This window comes from Morone saxatilis, unplaced genomic scaffold, assembly GCF_004916995.1.
Source record: "Morone saxatilis isolate NCDOM2014 unplaced genomic scaffold, NCSU_SB_2.0 Contig6, whole genome shotgun sequence".
Taxonomy (NCBI): domain Eukaryota; kingdom Metazoa; phylum Chordata; class Actinopteri; family Moronidae; genus Morone; species Morone saxatilis.
The window spans coordinates 8624074-8644062 of record NW_023340206.1 but is presented as its reverse complement, the minus strand read 5'-3'; the positions used below and the strand labels follow the sequence as shown (position 1 = coordinate 8644062).

The following is a 19989-nucleotide window of genomic DNA, read 5'->3' as shown; positions in this document are numbered from 1 at the left end:
CTCTCTGTCTCTCTATCTCTATCTCTCTACACCTGTAAGATTGCAGTATACAGAGGCTCCTGCAGAACAAAGGAGTTCAGGACTAGATGGAGAGTCGTGGTTAGAAATGGCGAAGTGAATCACAGATGCAGTTACTCACTCTGGTGATGAAGATAATGGCACACGCGGTGCCATATGTGAAATGGTTATGAACACTCAGATGATGTGGAAGAACAGTGAGGAACTAAACAATATACATTTCAGTTTTCAGTGAATTACGTTTCTAGATGTATTTCATCATCATCGTCATCATATTTTGGTGCCATAAAAGAACACACTTTTGAATATTCCTCACCCTGACTACAACTCCACGTGGCTTTCATGTATTAAACATGCATGTGTTCGTGTGTTTGTTGTACGGAGGCGTATGCTGGCCCGAAGGAGCTTGTGTGTGTGTTTGTCTGTGGGGAGAAGGAGGCTGTCTGTGTGAATTATAGATGAAGAAACGGGGGCGATGGCCAAGTTAAAAGGGAAGGAAGCAGAGAACCTCAGAGGAGAGGCTCTGTCAAATGTACTGGCTGGACCCTCTGGTTGGACCAAACACTCTGAACAAAACACTGCAGCTTCAACAGACACATTAGCATAAATCATGTAATTTTCTGCGGTGACACAGTGGGATTGCTTAGTAACACAAACCTACTTCATTTTTAGCCTTTAGCACCTGCTGTAGGAGGCAGGAGTAGTTCTAGAAGTAGCAACTAAGCCTTCAGGTGACATAATATAAACTCTGGTCATATTGGATGTCCTCAGGAAACTAGGACTAAGTTACTAAATACAGTAAGGCTGGAAGTGCCTGTTTATGTCAGAACTGGGTTGTTTGCATAAATTGCTTTCTAGTTAACTAAAGGCCAAACAATACTGTTAAATAACGTGCAAGCAAATGATCAAAACTGATGATATCAGATAAAGAAAAAAAAACTTTTTAAAACCTGTTGCCAAGCAAGAACACTTTTAAATACTTTACTAAAAAACTTTTTCTCATACACAATCTGACCTTCAAAAACAAAATGACTCTTTTTATAATCAGAATGATCCCTTATCTCTTACATCCAATAAAATCTAGCAGAGCTCTATAAGTAGTTTCTTACCTAAAAACCCTGTATGCGCCAAGTGAGCAATTTTCATAGGAATAAATGGGGTGCCACCTTGAAATGCAGTTTTCCCAATACATCCATGCTAGCTACACACTTCCTGCATTGACTTTGAATGTTGGCTTTGGACGTAAATGTGTTTGGTTATCCAGGAACATGGATTCTTTTTTTTGTGCCTCGTTACTTCTTACATTTTTGCAATAATGGTGCTAAATGTGTTTTTGGAGAGTTTGAAGTGCCAAAATCAATTCATGACCTATGACGAACTGTCTGAATTGGCCTATTCTTGCAAATTGTGACTGATTGAGTCTGAAAAAAGATTTGGATGATTAATACACCAGAATTAAAGGATTGCCTGTAATGCAGAAAGCACTGCTTAGTAAAAACTGAACCAGAAAATTCGGGAAATATATTCTGTGATGTTGCCCTTTATCTCTTCTCCTGGCTCATTTTAGCAAGGTTTATCAGGCTTTTTAGCACGGCGCTGAGATTAGGATTCATTTCCTGTTTGCCTCGACTCTGATGATAAAGTCAAATCTGCGGATTAGGTCAGCCTCTGACCTCCTTCCCCTCCTTCCTCCATCCTTGACTCTGTTTGACCTGTTTGGCCTCGCTCCTCCTGGGAGGACCATACAGGTCAAGACAAATGTCAGGCAGAAAAATGCGTTGTCAAATGTGTTCCTCCTTTCCAGAGACAAATTGCTTTTTTGTTCAAGCCTGTACTGTTTGTGCCCATCCATTAAATATCAGTCCACAGGATGTGCTGGTAGAGTTGATGGTCATCTTGGGTGACTGATAAGTAAAATAAATGATCAGCATTTCATCCTGTAAAAGCTGCAATTAATGAGTTTGGAGATTAGATATGACACGCTTCAGATACTTTATCATTAGACAGGCTGTGGAAATCAGACCATTAATGTAGTAAAAAATAGGAGAAATAGAAGTAATTTGGTAACCATGATCAAAAAGAAGATAACTTGTCATAGGGAATTCATTCATTAATCCATTATTTTCCCCCAGTTACAGTTAACTTTCATCAGTTTGTTCATTAGTTTTGTGTCCAATTTAGATCACAAGCTCCACTTGTTAGTGACTTTATCATGAGATGAAAAAAAAGAGAAAGAAAAAAGAAATAGACAAATTGTGTTAATGGGGACTTAGGGATCATAACAAGCAGGACAACTGCTGTGTGAGAAAGGGATCATTTACTGTAACAGTTTAAAACCACGCTTCTATTCTTGTCACGCTCCTGATATTTTTGGACCATGCGGTAACTATGCATCTCTCTGCATCTTTCTCCTCTCCATCTACCAATCCAATTCACCATATCTTCAACTTAAAAGACCATACCAGCAGTGGCTTGAATGTTTTAGTGCATTGAAGAGAAATTGACTGTTTTTCTTTTTATTGCCAACCTTTGCACAAAGAATGTATGAAGGCCCTGAAATGACATGAGCAAAAACAAAAGAGGTTTCTGGAATTTCTGATTATTAAAAGCTCACCAGAAACGATGTCATGCATATCAGTAACTTCCGGTTATAAATAAGAAACTAACTAACTTTAAAACCGTTACTTCTTTTTGCCGCTGTGAATTAAATAGTTTTTCTTCCCCCTCTACCAACCCTGGCTTATTTTCCTCTCTCCAACCTCTTTCCTGTTGTAACAAAACATTCATCAGACTGGCAATTAAAAGACAAGACAATCATGCAGTTCTGGAGGAAATGTTTGGTATAATTTGATAATGCTAACAATGCTCCAAAATAAAACTATTAGGTTCAATTTAAAACATGCAAGTACAATTATGAAAAGCATGACCACACAATCGTGTCAACAGCATAAGCATAAAAATTTAAAATTAAAAGTTGCAATAAACCAGTATTGTCCTTTAGCAGAAATATACGTCTTTCCTCTTCTGTGTATTGTTTCCTTCTCTTTTTCACTCCAGGCCTCTTTTCCTCTCTTCTCTAATAAATCAACCTCCTTCCTGTTTGGAGAATCTCTGCTCTCTCTGTGCGTCCCTCTACTTCATCCTCTATCTCTTTCTTTCTCTGTCCAAATGCCTGTTTTGAATCTCTCCCCCCCCCCGATAGTCCTTTCACACTATTATCATGTTAACAGGATGCTCTGTTTTCTACCTCCTTACAGTCCCAGAGCAGAGTAAATGTGCAAGTCTGTCTTTCTTCATGGCTGGCTTAAAGTTTAACTCATCCTCTGGCTCAGCTCCAACAGGCCGGACCAAGAATTTGACAAATCTCAAAAACAGCTCACGAGTAGAGTCGCTGGCACACAGATCACACATTTGCTTGTAATCGCTTGTTTATGAGAAATAATCACTTTGATTTTCTTTTTGGATTATTATCCCTGCAGTTGCCTTGGAAACTATCCTACAAACCTCTGTAGTCACACTCATTAACTTGTCTGTTTTTTTACCGATAAAATGTTCCTCAGCTTTCCATTTTGTTTAAGAAATAGTTTTAGGAAATACACTTATCTGCTTTCTTGCTAAGGGTTAGATAAGAGGATTGATACCAGTGTTGTATATTTTCTTTGATAGTTAGGTTATCTTAGCTTAGCATAAAGACTGGAAATAGGGGGATTAGCCTGGCTCTGTCCACACAAAATCCCACCTACCGGCACCTATAAAGCTCACAAATGAACACGTTATATATGGTTTGTTTTTTTAAATCTATATTAACATTGACTTGTAAAAACGATATGCCAGGAAATTGCTGCTCCAGAGAAGAAATATTTAAATGCATAACCCCCCTGTAAAAGAATTCACTAACATGGCTGCTGGCTCCAGCTCCATATTTACCACGAATATACTTATTTTTAGCATGTATTTCCTAAAATGTAAAACCTTCAGTGCCAATCCACACAACTTCCCAGTATCCGAAATTGGTTATCAAAACACGCAAACAAACAAGAAAAAGGAAATCTGATAATGTGAACAATGCTGGAGAATAATGCCATTAATTTCAATATAAAACAGGCAAATACAATTATAAAAATTAATTAACATGAAATGCATGACACAGTCCTGTGATGATACTAATGATCAGAAAAAATATGCAGTCAACAAAAAGGCATTTACATGTGTATGCTCACGCACATCATCACGGACACACTCTAAATAGATTAGATTGTCTTTGGCTTTGTTGTTGTGTACAGCCCATCAGCGGCAGCTTAAAAGAGAGACAAGGCCGCACTAAGGTTTGGATTAATGTTGCTGGCGGACTCCAGGTGACAGAGCTAAGCTGCCGTGTGCATGCATGGCCCATGCACGGCTGTGTTTAACAAAATGCTGACATGAGAGCTGTCTTGTAAAAAGTCCCTCATTTGATTCTGGTCTAACTAGGCTGGATTCAGAGCTTAAGGCTGTCGGTGGATTAAATGAGCTTTGGCTTTTGTCAGACCCAATGACACAGCTCTTTTTTTAGGATGGAGTGTTCCACTCCAGTGCTGCAGTTTATTGATGTCCTAACATTCCCTCTTCTCTTTTTTTCATGCAGGTCTGAGCAGACGCCTCATCTCAGCACTTGTCTGTTTCATCCATAAGTGAAGACAGCTCTTCAAGGTAGGTAACAAAAGGTGGTGTGTGAATAAGCAAGATTCTATCGGGCTATACTTAGGCACAGTTGTGATTTGAGCTGAATGCTAACACTCTGATGTGTGATGAAGCAGGTATAATGTTTACCATGTACACATGTTAAGTACAGAGCCTGGGAGGTGTCACAGAGAAACAAATCCTGGATTTGTGAGCATGATTTAAAGGTCCAGTGTGTAGGATTGAGTGGCATCTAGCAGTGTTGTTGCAGATTGCAACTCACTCGCTTCACCCTCCTCTTCCAAGCACGAAGGAGTAACTACAGTGACTGCAAAATGCACGAAAAACATTTTTTGCCAGGGCATCTCCTGGGCTCTGTACTTTGCCATGCTAGCATGCTAACATTTCCATGGGAATGTCATTCGTTTTGCAGGTATTTGGTCATAAACTTTAAATTTTGACCCGATGATTGAAAAGTGTGAGGGTCACTAAAGTTACTTCGGTTCATCTTGAGGAGAGCAAAAATGTCTGTAAATTTCCTGGCAATTCATTCAATAGTTATTGAGATATTACACTCAAAATCACAGATATCAAACCTCATGGTGGTGCTAGAGGAAAAGTCAAATAATCACCAAAGTCAGTAGGATTCATCATCTGGGAAACATGAATAATCTGAACATCTGTATCTGGATCAAAGTGGTTGACCAGCAGACTGACTATCTATAGAGCCATGCTGCTATAAATTCTATATTGAACCATTTGCTAGAATACAGCTTTTACAGTGAGATATTTTAATCTCACACAAAAACATAGAAGTCTGGACTGCTGCCAGATGGTATACTATGCACTGCTTCTACTCCATGACATTTCACACTCACTTTTCCCATGACTCATGGGGCCCCGGGAGTCCGATCTAAGTGGCTGCACTCAGCCAGATGATTAGCCTGACTGTCCATGGATATATAATAGAGGGGGAATTATGCTCAGCAACATGTGGGAAGCTCGAAGGGGTGATTGTTTGGGTTGATGTCATGCAAGATATGGTCTGACCACGAGAAAACAGTCATTAACTTGAAACTCCAATCTCATGTTTTGGGCTTTTGCTGCTTAAATGTGTTTGACTTTCATGACAGGAATTTAAAAGACAGAGAGAGCGGCTAAATGTAGATTTGGTGGGTAAATGCTGTTTTTAGAGAGGTCTTTGTGTTTTGAGTGTGTGTCTATATTTAGCTCATGTTAACAGTCTGTTTGCTTCCAGCCACAGAGGTTTAGCTTTATGGATACATTCGGGAGCGACAATGAGAGGGTGTGATCGTTTGCTTGAGTTTTTGGGTGTCATGTATTTGGGTTGATTTGAACAGGGCGTGTGTGTAGGTGTGTGTGAGCATGGGCGTGCAGGGTGTTGGCTGTCGACAGTCATCTTAATCCCCTCAGCCATGAAGAACGTGTGAAAATGCAAGATGGCTGGAAAGGAAGGGGTTCGTATGGGAGCTTAGTGTTGTGTGAAATTTCACACTTGTTGCTCTCTTTATCTTTGCAGGAGTTATTATGCAGTAATAGCTGGTGAAATTTAAATCACAGTGCTCTTTTTTTAATTCTGGTTGCCTGTGCACAGTCATAATGTGTAAATAATGAAAATCTGTTGGTATTCATCACCTCTGGTTTCTTTGCTATAGTGTTTTGACCTGTCAATCAAATCATGTGGGTAGTACTGTTACATCCTTTTTTCTGAATGGTGCTGATGCTTTCTGAAGTTGGCACTCTTTTCCTTATACTGTATGTTTACATGGTCTATCGCTACTCATGGTAACTAGCCATTTCCTCCCAAATAATTGCTTTTGCTGCTGCCTGAGACATAAAACATTGTTTTAAGCACTCTAGAAGAGTTTTTCCCAGAAAAGTTCCATTTCATTTATGAACGACAAGGAAAAGCAGCAAATCCTCACATTTGAGAAGCTGGAACCATAAAATGTTTGACATATTTGCTTGAAAAATGATTATTAATCATCACAAAGCTGATGATGATGATTTCAGCATCTCTTACAACAGTATAGTTCACAAACCTGTGGATTGGGACACCTTCAAGGAGTCGCAACATATATCTGAGGTGTTGCAAGACGGTTGACAGAATAAGAAAGAAAAAAAACATTTCTATTTCACAAAAATTATTATTGTGACTTTTCTCCATTTTCTTTTTTGTCTAACAAAACAATGGATATTTTTTCCTCTTTACAACTCAAAATGTTTTTGAAAATATAACAATCAGAAGATAAAAATCACTCTCTGGAAGTACTGCTTATATGACGAGATATCGCAAGTAGATATTTCTTTATTTTAAGGTATCCAAAGGAAAAAAAACTGGTTTATTGCAATGGAATAAGGCTGTTATACAAAGTGATTGACTCCGGCTGTTTGTATCAATTTTGGCTCTAGCTTTTATAGTAACATAACAGTGTTACACTATACAGATATCAGCACCAGCCTAAAAGTCTAATGTAACATCATCAGCCCAACCAGCAACCAGCTATCAGTGTATTGATGAATTTAAATGGCTCGACTCCCATTTGTGTCGATGCAGTTAGGAAGGACCCCCGGGGCTGTGCCTGGAGGATCTTGTGACCTATTTCAGGATTCATAACATGGTCAAAGTCCACTCTCTGCAGCCAGCATCCTCTCCTGACCATCACCAGCCCCTCCCACCCCTGGGTCTCATATCACCATGGGAACAATGACATCACTGTGGGGTGGGGCTGACGTGTGCCAGGAAGCATTTACTCCTCTTTAGATTGGAGGCTAAAACTAAAGAGAAGGAAAAGCTTGCATGCAAGCAGGGAGAGGAGGGAATACATCTGCCAGTCAGTTTGATTTAAATTTGACCTTAAATTGTCTTCAAGGGGGAAAATTCAGTTTGCAGATAGATAGACTTTACTCACTAAAACCATCCAAAATGCAAAATATGTCAATCAATTCATCACAATAATTATGCCATTGTTTTTTCTACAGCACAAGCTGATTAGCAGGGTGCCAAAACCTCAATAAAATATATATAATTTTAAAAAAAAATTAAGTACATTGCCATTTGTTTTTATAAATAAGAATAAGCTGTGATCACTGCTTTTTTATTTTTGAATCATTATAATCATACAGAAGTAGTTTGGTGAAATCATTTTTGCTAACAGCTCATTGGATGTGACGCAGAGCAGCGGCAAGGCATTTAGAGGGATCGTCTAACGGTCGATGCCTTCAGCAGACTTCTTAAATACTCCCCCATCACCCACCCGCTGAGATACAACAACATCTACTTCTTGAATCAGTGTCTGAAATGGATCATCCACAGATGATTTCATGGGGACTATTTCTTTGGTAGAAAGTAGTTCCAATGGTTCACTGGCGAGGTCTGGCAACTCACTGGGACTCATAATTTGCAATTTGTGTTCACCAACCCTTAAAGTCGCACTGGATTTAAATTTACTGACACTTTATCTTTCCTTATAAATAAATGACAGGCTGTATAACCCACCCCCACCTCTCGCCACCATGGTTGAGTCTTGCAGTCAGTAGATTCACACTCAGATTCGTAGACTGTGATCCAAGATGGGATAGAGGACCCAGTACTAGAAGCGCTTATTTAAGGGGAATGTAGATACGACATAGGGGATACTTAATTTAGTACACACATTAATATTATGTTACATACTATTGTCACAGTGTGACTGCTGCTTAATTCAGGTTTTTTTGGCAAACGAATTAGAAACCCTGATAATGTTAGTGCACCTATACTGCTGTTATTACGGTACTTAATCTGCAAGGAGTGGAATCAGCCCCACACCTCTTATACATGGGCGCGTGTTTGTGTGCTCGTCATGCGTTGTGTTGAACATATACACAGTTCATTCACACTTCGCTGGCAGCGCTCATTATGCTTCAATCCCCCACATGTCTTGCTGAGTCAACGAAACATAATCCGCCGTCTGCTGTTGCTGTTGCTGCGGAAGCTGCTGGATTCTGGGTTGATTACAGGTCACAGCAACCTTGACTGTCCTACTGTCCTCCTCAGAGCTCCAATGGTTTAGTGTGACAGTTACCCATCCTCCACTGCAACGTACGCTATAGTGACTGTGTTTACTGTACATGGCTTATGATATTGTATCTGCTCTAAATAATGTAGTGCTTTGATGAATGTTGGAACTTTTTAAGTCATACTCCTAAATTATCTGCTACTAAACAAACAAACCAGTTATTTTTTCATATTCTTAAAGTGCCATCAAGCAGGTACAGTAGTACAGTATTTGTACAGTACAGTAAAATGCCTGTCATAATCTCCTATATTAGAAAACTATTTCCAGAACTAAGTGTCAGAACAATGTTTTTGATCACAAGAGTAAGAGAACTATTTACAGACCAGGTTCTTTTATTGCTGTATTCCTCAGTTGCTGTATTTAAGAGATATTGACACACCTTACTCATTTGATAGTTTTATACTTTTGAAAAGCATCACTCGACCCTACAAACCAGCAACCTTCTTATTCTTATTGTATTACTGTCTCTAAAACAAATTATTTTCTTGGAAATTCCCCCTTAAGTAATTGGTGTACAGTGGCCAAAATATTCTTAATTTATCTAATAGGAGGACATTTGCCAAATGCTCAAAATGCTAATTCAAAACCTTGGACTGCTTGCAAAATGGAGGGGGAAGTAGATGGAAGATTTTTATTTACAATGAATGGAAGTAGAACATGTGAGAAAGACGGATTAAATAATGGACCATTATAAAAAGTTTTAAAAATAAAGTCATGCCTAAAATTGGAGACCCAAGCTGATCCTACATATGAACATGAAAGCTTTTAAACAGACACACACACACACACATACACATGCACACACACACTTGGGTGCTCACACAGAGGATTAAGGGCAGGTTGGCCCACTGAGACTGGCTGCCAGAGATTCCATCCAGTTTAAATGGATGGTGACATTCCGATGTGAGCGGCGCTCCATGGAGGCGTGATGAGTGACCCAGATTGGGGGTGAGGTTGGTAGTGCGACGGGGGGGGCCCAGACGGGGAGGGAAGTGAGGTCGGATTAGGGAAGGGGTGGGGTGGAGTCGGTAGAAAAGAGGGATGCTGGGGCTGAAAGGTAGAGCAGAGTGTAGCCGTGGGGGGGCATGAGGGTGATAGACGATGGCGCTGAAAAAAGACAAAAGAAAGAGGGAGGAAGAGAAGGAAGCCTACTCGATTCAGACGAGCCTCAGGCCTTCTGCCACACCTTCTCTTCTCTGTGAGAGATCATGCTGGCATGTTCAATTTAAGACATCAGTCCCAAGATCTAATAGGATTTGACATTCCTTTTTTGACTCCTAGTGCTGTTGATTTAACCCTTTTAAGATTTAGACACTGTGATGATTCACATGCTGAGCCGTTGTGGGCTAACTGCTGGGTTTCTCTAAGCCTTCCTGAAAATATAATAGTCAGACATTTTTTATTGGTTAGGAGTTCTTTAGAAAGGGTAATGAGGTTGGTTTTACCTGCTGTCTCTGTAAATGATACCAGAGGTCAGTCGTGGCCTGCAGGTAATGCCACATTAGTCTATAACTTTTTTTTTTCCTGCTCATGAAAGGAATATTTTGCTGTACTGTGTCAGCTAACATAAAAGCAAACTGCAGATTGACCCTACAGACTGTACTGAGTGTGTTAAGAAAATTGCTTTCACATTTCTGCCTTTTTTTATATTGTGTGGAAAGATGCCCATTATTCACTTCATCCTTTTCCTCTAACACAATAAGACTGGTAAACAGCTAAAAGGGAGCGACGAGCGGGGGCAATGTCAGATCAGGTTAATCCCACAAGGACGTCAGAGTGTGTCTGGAGAGAGTGGCCAACCCAGGAGATTGTGGATTAATGTATAAAAGTAGTCATCACTTTCTTATAGAAAATAGATTTAAACTGAATATTGTCTCAAGCATTGATCCTCCCACGGGGCAATTCCCCCAGGAGGTGTTGCAGTTGCCAATGGGTACATGAACGGGTCGTACTTCAACTAATAAAAAATAGATTATTAAAGCTATAAATTGAGTAACTAGTTACCACCAGTAATGGATCAATAAAAAAAATATATATATAAAAAAAAATACATAGCTTGTTTATTTAAACTAACACATAAACAGCGTAAACTTAGATAATAGGTAATAAGCAAAAAATAATGGATAAATAGTTAGCTCAAAGTATCAGATTAATAGCTGGGTTAGCTAAGTAGCTAAATGAATGTATAAACAGCTGAAATAGTCAGATAAAAGTAATGTAAATGGTTGAAACTTCCGGCTTCTGCCACTCCAAGTGGTTGCAATACAAACACTGACAGTAAAATTGTGTGATACATTTTTTGGCCACTTTTATGTAACTATGTTAAATAACACCCTGTTGGAAATCAATTGAACACATGACGGGTGAGTTGAGGAAGGGGTATTTGAGTTTCTGACAGTGCTGTGGGGGCTGGTCCAAAGCACACCTGGTAGACATACGACAATGAAGTCATGCACAACAAAGTATTCAACCTGGTTTCATTGGCCTTAGTGAGGACTTGTGAATGCCTTTTAGAATTAATGACAAGAAAATCTGTTGAATAGAAACTTCACTGCACTGTGCTCTTGACTGGTGATAGCTTTGACACACAGGGTTTGAATGGGTACAGCTAACTCGCCACCAATCCTACCAGTCTTCCTTAAGCCACTTTGTATTAAAAGGGTTCTTAGTATTTTACAGTCTGCTGGTAGGGGAGGCATTCAAATACAAAACAATCAACATAGCCAACAAGCCAACAATAAATAACAGAGGAATGCAGGAGATTTAGACTCCTATGATGTGTTACATTTGGTTTTGTGAGGGAAACGGTATGCTGTGCAATTAAATATGTTTGTATCAAATAACGACACAAAGGATTTTTGTAAGCAGCCGTGGTTTATGACGTCCTGTGTAGGGACAATGTGTGAATGCCAAGTGTGGCATAACATTGCCAAAACAGCAGCTGAAAGCAGGTCAATGCAATTCTAAACCACCATCAGCACAATCTGGCTGTCAGTGCACCAGTTTTCTTCCTTGGCAACAGCTGGGACTAGACTTGCCTGTGACCGAGCCCTGGGCTGAGATTTTCAGTCTCAGACAGTTTGGCCCAGTATCTTTGAGTGTCAGCAGGTCTTTCTCCTTCCTCTCTTCTCTTCTTTTTTTATCTCCTTCTCTCTCTCTCTCTCTCTCTCTCCTCTGATCCTCACGTCTTCCCGCTGCAGCAGACATTAGCTGATCACTGTGAGCCTGTCGTCAAGCAGCACTGCAGGGAAGGAGAGGAGAGAGACTTATAAAGGAATAAAGAGAAGGATGGAAGACACTATTTTAACAAGACTCATACTAATATTTTAGGGAATATGCTTCCTTGCACACTTGACTGGTTACCTTATCTTAGACTGGAGAAACATCTTAACTGGCTCTGTCCAAATGTAACAAAATTCTGATAAAAATTCTGATTGACAGAGTAGAGGGGGGGAATGATCAAACTAGACAAAAAGCTACTGGTTAATGGACTTGGTCGGAGTTCAGAGGCCTCAGAGATACAAGGTGATTAAAAAAAAAGGTAATTAAAAAAGGCTGCATGGTTTAGAATAAAGGGACATGAGAAAAGAGATGGAGGGAGGAGAAAGAAAGGAGTCCCAGTGATGATTTGTTATGATGAAATAAGCTGCAGCTGTTTGATGATAATGATGCTGTTTAGCTAGCCTGCCAGGCAAAGCAAGGCCTCCTGCTAATCTTGTTTAAAAAGCAACATTAGGGGAAAAGGGCTGCTTTTATGAGGGTACATTCTTCATTAGAATGTAGATACTATTAGTAGTGCATACTTGATTGGGGCAAACCTTTTGTTATTACAGTTGGAGGGAAAGAGCTTGTTGCACTTTAGCGAAGGCGGTGGCAGATAATAGGTTCTGTTGTCTGTCATGTGATACGCCTTTTTTGTCTAGATTTGTGTGTGCTTGTTTGTGTGTGTGTGTGTGTGTGTGTGTGTGTGTGTGTGGAGCACTTTGTTGTCTGAATGGGGCAAGCCTGTCATATCCATCTGCTGGACCCCCATAAGACTTGCTCCGGTTGCCATGGTAACAACCTCCTTATCGATGGTGAGGGGATATGAAGGGTGTGTTCACGTGCTTTTTTCCCCCACCAGTTCATTAGCTGCCTTCTGCAGTGCACCTTAACATTTTTATCTTTACATTCAGGATTTGTGTGAATTGTATTCTAAATGCTTTATTACTTGTTTGTTCATTGTTGGTGTTTTGGATTGATGATTGTGTATGCCATTTGGCTAGGTGATGATGTCATGCTCCACCTGTTAGGCTCACAGAAAAAAAAAAACATCCACTCTAATGAAACTGGAATTTTTTTTTTTTAAATTGAATAGAATAGGTACATATATTTTGTCCGTCTCTCCCTCCTGTCTCAGCACGTGGATGCTGAGACAAAGACCAGTTGCCTTAGCCGGTAGAGGAATAATGTTGCACCTTACTCCCTCTGGTGGCTGATTTGTGAAATACTGCCTTTCAGTGTGCATCATGTGAAGTACTTCTTTTTGCTCTATGTTTTGACTCCTCCCTTATGTTTAGCATCTCTAACTCATTTCCCTACTTCTTCTGAATGTACAAAGCTCAAAATCATCTTTGTCTTTTCTTTTCTCCACCACGCCTCTTGCTCCAGCAGGTGACCTGTCTCCTCCCCGGTGTCCCAGCAGGCAGGCATGGCAGACGGTCGGCAGCCAGACGAGCACTGGTCCTCAAACGGCCAAGAGAACGGTGAGAATGGCTACTCCACCTACAGCTCTGCCTACAGGGAGAATGGATACCACGGCGGGGCAGCTGCACATCCTGGAACGACAGGTAGGAACACGGACACGGTGTGTTTGCGAGTGTGTGTGTATAAGCATGTGCATGCAGCACTGGGTCGATGACATTGATTGGTCTGCCTACACATACTGCCAGATGGGTCTGCAGCTGTGGGTTAATGTGATTGGTTCCATGGTGCCAGGCAAGGGCAGTCAATCCCCAAAAGGCACTTGAACAGATCCAGTTGGTTGACATTTGAATGAGTGCTGAACATGAACAGTCTTGGTTATGTGTCTCCTGCAGGTTAAACTACTCAAGTAATTAAAAAGTATAATGGGTATGAAGGGCTTCTGGAAGTAGAGCAAAAAGCTCCATAACTCCTGGCTGGAAATAATCCAAGCTTTGAGCAAAAAATTAAGGACAGGAGGTTTCTCTTGCAATAAAGCTGTTTAATTTTGTAGTGGAGCACATTGAAGTTGGTTGGCTTTCAAAAACAGGCTTGTTTTAAGTTTAAGCAAAAATGAGCATACAATATATCAGTTAAAAACCCTCTACAAGTTAAATTATGATAATGTAGTTTTCTTAAAGTTACTAAGTCTTACAAATAAAATAAAGAATCATATGCCTTCCGAAAATGGCAGGTGGATGCCAGATTTACAGCAAAATGCCAATAATCTGACCGATGTGCTTGCAAAAATAGAGTGAACGTAGAAAAAACGGAGGAAGGAGAATTAAGCTGGATTAAGCTGGTTATTAAGTGGGTAACTTTTTATTTCATCCTTAGATGTCCGGACACAATTGACCATGTGCATGTGTTCTTTTAGTGGAACCAGAACCACTTTTTTTATTTTATTTTATTTTTTACAGCGTATTGAATGTAAATAATAGTTTTTTTTCGTGTCTTCTTAGTTTTCTTTATGGTTGAGATATGCTTTTTGACATTTTATACCTTATGAGGTAAGTTGGTGCTTTATCTGCATCCATCTGCCTCAGCCACAACTAGTCACTAATCAAATCCTAGAGGAGCGTACTTGCGACCACAAATCACCGCACAAACACACACAACGAGCTTTGTGTCAAACACAAAGCGAGGCCACCCACAGAGATAAGGTCAGAGTTATTCGTTTTTCATTTCCTTCCTCCCATCCATGTCTTGTCTTCCCGGTGTTGTCTGTCTATTTCTCTCTCTTTCTCTCCCTTCGCAGTGGATGACTCAGCCAATTTGCCTCCCTCCCCTCCCCCCTCTCCATCCGCTGAGCAGATTGGGCCCGTGGCACAAGGTACACCCACACACACTTCTAACCAGTCAGGCCATTCAGGATGAGAGTGTGAATGGTGGTGAGAGTGGTAAAAAAAAATCCCTAAAAGGAGACACCAAACACACGTTCTTGTCACAAAGAAAAACTCCTCTTCTTTTTTCTGGTCCCTGGTCCCTTAGTATTTAATGATTAGGGTTCTTCTGTCGCCTTGCATGTCAGCTGATCATATCACTCTTAAGGAGCCTGCAGCATGTGCCACGCTGTCCTGTCCGGTTCACACTTTGATTCATTTTACCAATATTAGTTCAATATTAGTTTTCTAACACATACCAGTATGTTTCTGGAGTCAACCCTGGATACTACAACACAAACATCCGTCTCCCTTTATGCTATAGTACATAACCTGCCACTGGAGCCCTTCATCTCACTAGTCTGCTTTCCCCTTCAAACATCTCTTCTGTTGTTCCTTTGCTCATTTTCTTTATTGATTTTCTCAAGGAGTAAATCACATATTGACTTTCAGCTCTTCACAGAGAACAGTTCGGTCTGTTTTCTAATCATTTCCTCCTTGCATGTGGCATGCAATCACCAAAATGTAGAATCGTATAGCTCCACTGCATGGTTTAGGGCTAATGCCAATTATTTGTTAATAAACTGAACAAATTCAAAGATAATTTTGATATTTTTTTAGATTTGTTCTCTAAAAATGGCATATACTCTGAAAAAGACTAATTGAATACATGTTATTATTCAGGCTTAAAATATGTTATTCACAACTGTAATCTCTCTAAGCTCTAAGCCAAATGTGCTAACTTTTAGAAAAGTATCTTTCTAAATTCATGTTATCTATTTATCTATCTGTCTAAGATGAGACTAGAAGGTGTGTTGATTGCATCCCATGCACTTCCATCAGAGCTGAAAGTGTCTTGTAACCCCAGTTTGATTGTCCTCCATGTCTCATCTATGTGTCTCCCTTCCTTGCTCAAAGAAGATAAAGTAGAGGTTGTCAATCAACAGCAAGATGAGGATGAGGAGGAGGCTCCAGAGGAGCCCCACAGTTACCCGGAGGAAGTGACATATGAGCAGCCTGGCGACTTGCTCTTAGAGCAGACAGATTATTTAACAGAGCTCCAGGCTTTGGGCTGCCAGCAAGCCCAGACACCTGAGGTGCTCAATGGAGGAAGTCATCAAGGTGAACAAATCCTGTCACAAAAAGGTGTGTGTGGTTTTTGGGTTTTGTGTGTGTTTATACCGTTTGTGTGAGTGTACTGTATGTCTGAGCAACTGTACACCCTTTCTCTATGAAAGTGTGCCAGAGTTAGTCTCTACCCATTACCTATTTTTTATGATCCTCTTGTGCTCTGCTAACAGTTGCAAAGAATTTTCTGCTCAGGCTTTGCTGGCAACCTTTCTGCAGCTTTGTTGCTCTTAAATCCTTAAGCTTCTGCTTCAATACCTGACGTTGCCATGTGCAAAATCAACATTTTGATTTCATGCTTTTTCATGCAAAACATAATAATCATTTGCTTTTCATCGGAGCAACATTAGAACACCTGATCAACCATATTGTAGTTGATCATTCTGCACTTTTGTATTGCCAGCTACATTGCAAATGCAAATATCACTGTCAAGTGTTGCTAGAATTAGTTGTCTGTATATTTTTTTGTGGGTTTTGCCGGAATATTGTGTGCAAGAAGGTGTCGAGTATGAGTACACCCACCTGTATGGGTGCTTCATGGATCAGTCTTGGATGTATTTTATGTCTGTTGTATATCACTTGCTTTGAGTTTCAATGTTGTTTTCATTTCATTCCAAGGCAAAGGACAATTCTGTTTTCCTATTGTTACTAAAAACACACTTTGGGCATTACAATCCACCCTCATTGGACATGTATCATCATCCTTATCTATAAAGGTCAACTGAATCAAGAATATACCCCTAATAAATTTACTTAACCATTTTTATACAAACTATATATCCATTCACATCCACAGTATCCCTGTACTTTAAGTAGAGACTGTAATGACACCATTGACTTTAAGTTAATCGTATTAAATAAAAGTATCTTTCTTTATCATTAGGTTGACCATTTTTGTCAATCATTGTGTATTGCAATAGGAATTCAATATATTTTATTTCTTGTCATCTAGCATCATGCAACTCATTCATTCATTCCAGTTCTGCACGCTATCTTAGGTGCTGTGACCCCCCTGTGCTGTTGTGGCCTGCTGCAAAATACACTGTGCTGTGTGTTTTGCTTGAGGGAGAGCTACTGTATCTATGTGCAGAAGGCTTCGGCTTGACTGTATTGGCTAGCTTTTGTGGATGCTTCAAGCAAAGCTTTTAGCTAATGTGACTCAGCACAAAGTTGTACAGTATTCTTCAAACTCACAGCCCACCCAGAAGAATGTATCAGTAAAGCACCGTGTGAGTCTGCTATGAAAGAAGATGAACCACAAGTGGCGTCACTACATCAGTTGGCAGTTGAAAGTGCAACGCCTGAAGGTGCAGATCTCGCCTCGATTGAACCTCCCCTTCTGTCTGTAAAAGAGAAAGAGCTCTCTGACACCTCCTCAATTGAGCAGGGTAATCAAGACAGAAAGAATGTAGTAGAAGAGGCTGCTGAGGGACACCTGCCTGTAGAAGAAGCAAAACAACCTTTACTGGCAGAGGATTTATCAAGTCTTAAGGAGGAAGACAAAAAGGAAATTATCTTACCAAGCAAATCAGGAGTCCCTGTGGATGAAAGCAAGAAAAAACCTGTTGTGGTTGGGGGAATAAATAAGGAGGGCCAAGATAGTGGCAGTGACATTAGATTGCATGAGACACCAGTGACTGACATTCAAAAAGTGGAACACAGGCAAGAAACAGTTGAGTCAAGTCCAGAACCTGGTAAAGAGTTGAAAGCGACATCAGATATTTTTGCAGAACACGAGTCAGGAGCGAAAACCTACTTTGAGACATCCTCAAAAGGCAACGAAGAGGAGTCAGCACAAACCCAGAGCTATTACGAACTCAGCACAGCAGCAGAGACAGTTAAGTTAAGTGGGGAACCTGAAGGCATTATGCAGAAGCTCGAGGAACAACATGAGAGAAAAGCCGGAACATCTCCTGGTAAGATGTCATTGGAACAAAGGAGTCACTCCCTAAACATCACTGTTGGGTCTTCAGCAGGACAGACAGTGACTGGAGAGAAGTCAAAGGCCTTCTCAGAAAGGTTATGTCCAATCAGTGGAAGCTTTGATGAATCTGAGGTTTACCCTTCAACACCATCTGTGGAGAGCCAACACCAGTTTCCTCCAGCTGTCTCTATTACCCCAACTACCAATGAATCATCTGAAGATATCCCCACCAAGGTAGAAACACCTTTACCTCCTGATAAGCACAGTAGATTTGAGCATTCAGGCAGCCTGTCTGAGATGTTGGACCTAGCTGGAGCCCTGCCTCAGCCATCATTAGAGAGGAGGGAGCTTGATCACATGAGACGAAAGTCTGTGCCCACTAATGTATCAGCTCTAGTGGGGAGTTCTTTGGCCAAGCTTGCCTTGGGAGATCAGACCTCGAGAGGGGTGGGAGGGGACAGCCAGCTTGAGGAACTGGGCTACTGTGTGTTCAGTGAGTACTCAGGGCCGATGCCTTCTCCTGCTGATGTGCCCAGTCCTGGAGACTCTCCACACCAGCGTTTCCCTTCTATGGAGAGTGAAGTTGAGGAGGACCTTGGGGCCACAGAAGTTGAAGGTGTTCAAAAAGGAATGGAACAACAAGACCCTAAAGGAGCTATCCCTGAAATGTCTCAAAAAACAGTGTTTGAAAAGAAAGATGTGCCAGTAAAGACTACCCTGATTCTTGAAAAAGCTGTGACAAGTGGAATTAAACCTGATCGCCTAAGAATCCCAATTAATTCCTCAAAAGAAAGACTGACGGAGTTTCGTTTGGAGAGTGGCCTGCCTGGTGACATAAAGATCCAAGCAATCCCGGAGGTAGATGTTGAAAAAGACCCCTCCAGAGAGGCTTCTCCCATCCCACCAGACAATTCATTTACTTTCACTCTTGCAGAAACTGGAAGCAAGGCTCCCCCAACTCCCACCACCCCCAAGTCCCCAAATGATACACCCTCAGAAGCCCAAGTCACTGGAGAGAAGGCAGGGAAAGATGTCTTACCAGAGGTCAAAGTAGAGAAGGATCCAGAGGCTGAGAGGACTGATGATAAACAGACAGTGTTAAATGAAAAAATGCTGAAATCTGAGCAGGGAGAATCTGAAGAAAGTGGTGAACCAAAAATGGCAAACACAGACATACCTTCAGCATCATCTCAGTCTTTAGGAGAGAGCACAAAAATAGACAACAAGAAGATTCAAAGCGAACATGGGACACCTACAAGAATAGAAAAGCAAGACACCTCAAAAGCGGTTCAGGATTTAAGCACTGAAAAGCGCTTAGATGACAAAGATGCCCAAATCCAGTTAAAGGAGCTGACTCTGGATAAAGGGTCACCAAGGCCACACATATCTTCCCCAGTCATCATTATACCTCAAGCACAAATAGAGGAAGAAGGAGATGAAGAGGATGATATTGAGATTGCTGAAGAGCCTCAAGAGATGCTGGAGGAAGCTGAAGTGCCTGTGCTCGCCAAGACAGATAAAGAAGAGAAGAGTCTAATCAAAGAAGTTGGGAAGGAGGAGCAAAAGAAAGTTGAGGTGAGGCTGATGGTAGGCAACCAAGTGGTGGTGGAAGAAGACACCAAGTCTGGAGCAGAAGAATGGAGTCATAGTGCCCAAAACAGTGACGATGGGGAGCCTGCGACAGACAGTTCACACTTGTCTCCATGCTCTGACCATGATCAACCGGTTGAAGGTGGCAGAGATGAAGGCATGGGAGAGAATAAAGTGGCAGAAGATACACAAATAAATAGTGATGAAGGGAAGAAAGAGGAGGGTGAGACGGTAAAGGAAGACCAACCAGAGGAGCAGGAAGTTGTTTCTGACGAGGTAGTTGAAGAGAAAGGGCAGAAGATGGTGGAAGGAGAGGATGAGAGGATGGGTGAGGAAAAGGTGGAGGAGAAAGACATTGAGATTGGTCAGGAGGTGGAAGAGACCTCTGATGTGCTCTGCCAGACCAGCAAGGCAGCTAACGATGAAACCACCATGGACGTCTCCATCCTAGACACAGACAGTGGCTGGATGGACTCACAAGGTACCC

At 41.0% G+C, this 19989-nt stretch overlaps 1 protein-coding gene across 1 annotated transcript in view; it reads left to right on the top strand.

Moving 5' to 3' along the window:
• LOC118339782 (microtubule-associated protein 2-like) overlaps positions 1–19989 on the top strand; it is a 58818-nt gene that overhangs the window by 26739 nt on the left and 12090 nt on the right. Inside the window, exons 3-6 of the mRNA XM_035677509.1 lie at positions 4643–4707; positions 13407–13585; positions 14737–14811; positions 17185–19983. Coding sequence (XP_035533402.1) covers positions 13447–13585; positions 14737–14811; positions 17185–19983 — 3013 coding nt within the window. The 5' untranslated portion in view covers positions 4643–4707; positions 13407–13446. The remainder of the gene's footprint in view (positions 1–4642; positions 4708–13406; positions 13586–14736; positions 14812–17184; positions 19984–19989) is intronic.